Raw genomic sequence first — 3,198 nt, 5'->3', positions numbered from 1 at the left:
GGATATTATATCGGTTAATTAACAAAACGGATACTCCCAAGTCCTAACTTCATTTGAGCTCAACCTGTAGTAGAAGTTGGTGATTTTGGGGTAAGTTTTTTGAAGTGTCCCTTGTATGCATTAGGAAAAAAAAAAAAAAAAAATCAATTTCTCAATATATATTGGATTTTTGGTCGGATTTTTATAAATTGCTCAGGAAAAAAATTGAATGAAAGGAAGAAAATGGGGCACTGCCATCAATTGGGGTTCAATATATTTCTTCAAGCCACCAAGAGGTCTCGCACAAGAAGACCCCTCACTCCCTTCTTTTTTACCCATATTGAGAATTTTAGACTCGTGTGATCCTCAAGCTCAGGGAAGAAGAGATAGGAAATTAATTTATATGGAACTAAACCGAGAAGGTGTCACAGTCTCTCATCTTCTTTTTGCCGATAACTTTATAAGCTTTTTAAGGGTCAATGCTCGAGGCAGTGAAAGTATATATATATTTTTTTGCTTTTGTTGTAGCATCCAAGACAAGACGACTTCCTAACACACTGAGATCAGCTGTGGAACAAATCAAACAAATAAACAACAGTTCGACACTTCGACCCCACATGTTTGATATTTTTGTATATTCAGACCAGAGAAGATTTTCAACCATACAAGTCCAGAACTTGACCTAACATGGCCATTGCTCTCGTGATAACGATATGAATTGTCTGATTCAAGCTCCATTGGAATTCATGTACTAATAGTAAATTGGTTAGGACAGACAAAGTCTGTCATGACATGGTTTTAAATATATCTCTCCTTCCCCATTCAACAACCAATAAAAACAGTCATGACCGTATCAAACTACATGTGAGACACTAAGATTTGTCGAGTATATATATATATATATATATATATATAGTATACGTATGAACAAAAGCAGTGTGCTGGGTATAAATCTTTTTAGCATCCTCTTCACTGCTATCTTTCTTTTCAGAAAAACCTTTCCATCGACTTCATTCTTTGTCACCATTTATTGTTTTTTGCCTCTGTATTCAGTTTTTCACTAGTTTAGGCACCCACTAAACATGTCATTTTATACAACTGGTCCACCTGAAAATGGATTTAAAATCAATTACTCTGCAGAAAATATGGATAATTAATTACACTACATATACATGTCTTAAATAATTCCTGGTTTGTTCAGAAAATTGGACGACTCTATTGATTTTAAAAATCATATGGAGGTACATCTACAAATTAACTTATCATCTACAGAAGTGTTATGATCTGGAGTTGGGAACTACAACCGTTGATTGTGGTTCCATTAATTATGTTCGGTAACATGAAATTAGTGTCTTGAAATTGGAAAAAACTTAGTTCAAGTTTGAATGAATTTCGTATATATGCATTGACAGCTAATTGCAGTCGATAATCTCATTCATATAAATGAGCAAGTCTAGCACACGCTAAGAAAAAAGAGTAGAACATAAAAAACACAGAATTATGAAAATGATTTACCATATTATGGATAAATATTGTAATTTGAAATTTAATGCTTTGATTTATAGTTTTAAAAGAGAAGATATAGTGATTATTCTTGTGGAAGACTTGAATGGCATGTTGTCCACCCTCACCAAAGTTGAGGCTTGGAGAAAATCATACAGGATATAAGAGATTATTTTCCATTATTTACTTTATTTTCTCTAAATAATTAAAAAAAAATTCTAAAGGAAGGATTATCGATACCGTTGCCAACCTTTTAATTTTAATTACAAGAGAGAAGAAAATACAAGAATGTTTTATTTTGTTAAAGTAGAAGAATAAAAGAGAAAATCACTTTTAATTTTACTCTCGAGTTAGATAATCTCAAAATTATTTTTCCTTAAATCCATTTTTTTCCACTCTTTGAGAAAAAAAAGTTTAAGGATAGAGCAGCTTCATTTCCAACCTTTTTATCTCACTTATTTATTTTCAATATATTAAAATATATATATATCCCAAACAAAGGATTATTGATCCTCTCCCCCACTCACTTTTCCTTCTCCCTCCGTTTCCTTTCATCTATTCCCTCCTATATTTACAGCACTTTCATTCATATCATTCACAGTACATCTTTTTTATTAAAAAAAAATTAAAATTAGAGAAATAAAAACAAAATTATATTAAAAACAGAGAGCCCTAGGATTAGCATTAACTAATTATAACAATTTTCTGTAATAATTCAAAACTCATAAGTTTTCTGATATCTACTCTGTTTCAAAGTTACCTATGAATTTTGCAATGGTGATCACCGAGACAGAGAAGAGAAGCAACTTTCCGATCGAAGCAGTGAGGTCGGACGACGAAGGTCCCGACGAGGACTACTCGGCGTCGATCGGAGAGCCCTCGGAGAATCCAAACTTCTCCTGAGAAGGCGTCCCATGGCGAAGATCGGATGCTCCATAGCACTGGAATTCGGACTCGAAGATCGAAAGTTGTTGCAGAAATCGATGTGCCTATCAAGAGCTTCCTCTGTAGTTATCAGCCTATCTGATCTCAAAACCTCATCTTTCACTGCCTCAACACACAATCCACAAATCCACCTTCCATTATATCTTTCTCGAATCCGCGATATGTAGGCCAAAGTGCATTCCTCTGTGAATCCACACGATTCGCATTTCACCGACTCTACTTCAATTTGAGGACTCGCTTTCACAACATGTAATTCCGAATCTGTACCAGAAATCGCCATTACTTCGAATTCTGTATGAAACAAAAATTCAATTCAATTATACATACCGATCATGTGTTCGCGTGATACATATATACACACATATTTACATATACATATATATGTGTGTTTGTGTGTGTGACGCAGTACATTTGGATTTGGAAGTGAAGTGATATTGGTATCCTATTATATCATTTCTGTAAATAACGCGTTCTATATTTCTCTTATGCGAGGAGAGGAATGGAAAGGAGATTTCTGTGTGGGTCTGTGAGTGTCGTTCGCTATTGAGGAATAATATTATTGTAACCCGCTATCTCATGGATTTAGTGTGATATCGGATTCTTGAGTTATTATATTCTTACACGTGTCTTTCAGCGGGATTAGGGTGGTGTGAATTTTGTTAGCGTTGGTGTTATCACATCAATTCACTTGCCCTTTTGTTAAAGGAACGAAAGCCCAATGATTGATGTTTTAGGGCACTAAAATCAGAAACTGTCACTTGTAAAACAAGT

At 34.3% G+C, this 3,198-nt stretch overlaps 1 protein-coding gene across 2 annotated transcripts; it reads right to left on the bottom strand.

Moving 5' to 3' along the window:
- Window positions 1–697: 697 nt before the first annotated feature.
- Window positions 698–2,987, bottom strand: LOC132277032 (uncharacterized). Of its 2 annotated transcripts, XM_059778737.1 has the most exons (3): window positions 2,755–2,987; window positions 2,243–2,688; window positions 698–1,086 (listed from the first exon to the last, which is right to left on the bottom strand). In XM_059778737.1, exons 1-2 carry the CDS (start codon window positions 2,759–2,761, stop codon window positions 2,264–2,266), a joined length of 432 nt encoding a protein of 143 aa, XP_059634720.1. In that variant the 5' UTR covers window positions 2,762–2,987; the 3' UTR covers window positions 698–1,086; window positions 2,243–2,263. The 2 variants fall into 2 exon arrangements, with proteins under 2 accessions (XP_059634720.1, XP_059634719.1); XM_059778736.1 differs by having other exon boundaries at window positions 2,243–2,985.
- Between the last annotated feature and the right edge of the window lie 211 nt (window positions 2,988–3,198).

This window comes from Cornus florida, unplaced genomic scaffold (assembly GCF_030987335.1).
Source record: "Cornus florida cultivar Cherokee Brave unplaced genomic scaffold, ASM3098733v1 CherokeeBrave_3.0.0_Hap2_Chr10, whole genome shotgun sequence".
Classification (NCBI taxonomy): Eukaryota; Viridiplantae; Streptophyta; class Magnoliopsida; order Cornales; family Cornaceae; genus Cornus; species Cornus florida.
Note: the sequence above shows the minus strand (reverse complement) of the source record. Positions and strands in the feature narration are given on the sequence as shown.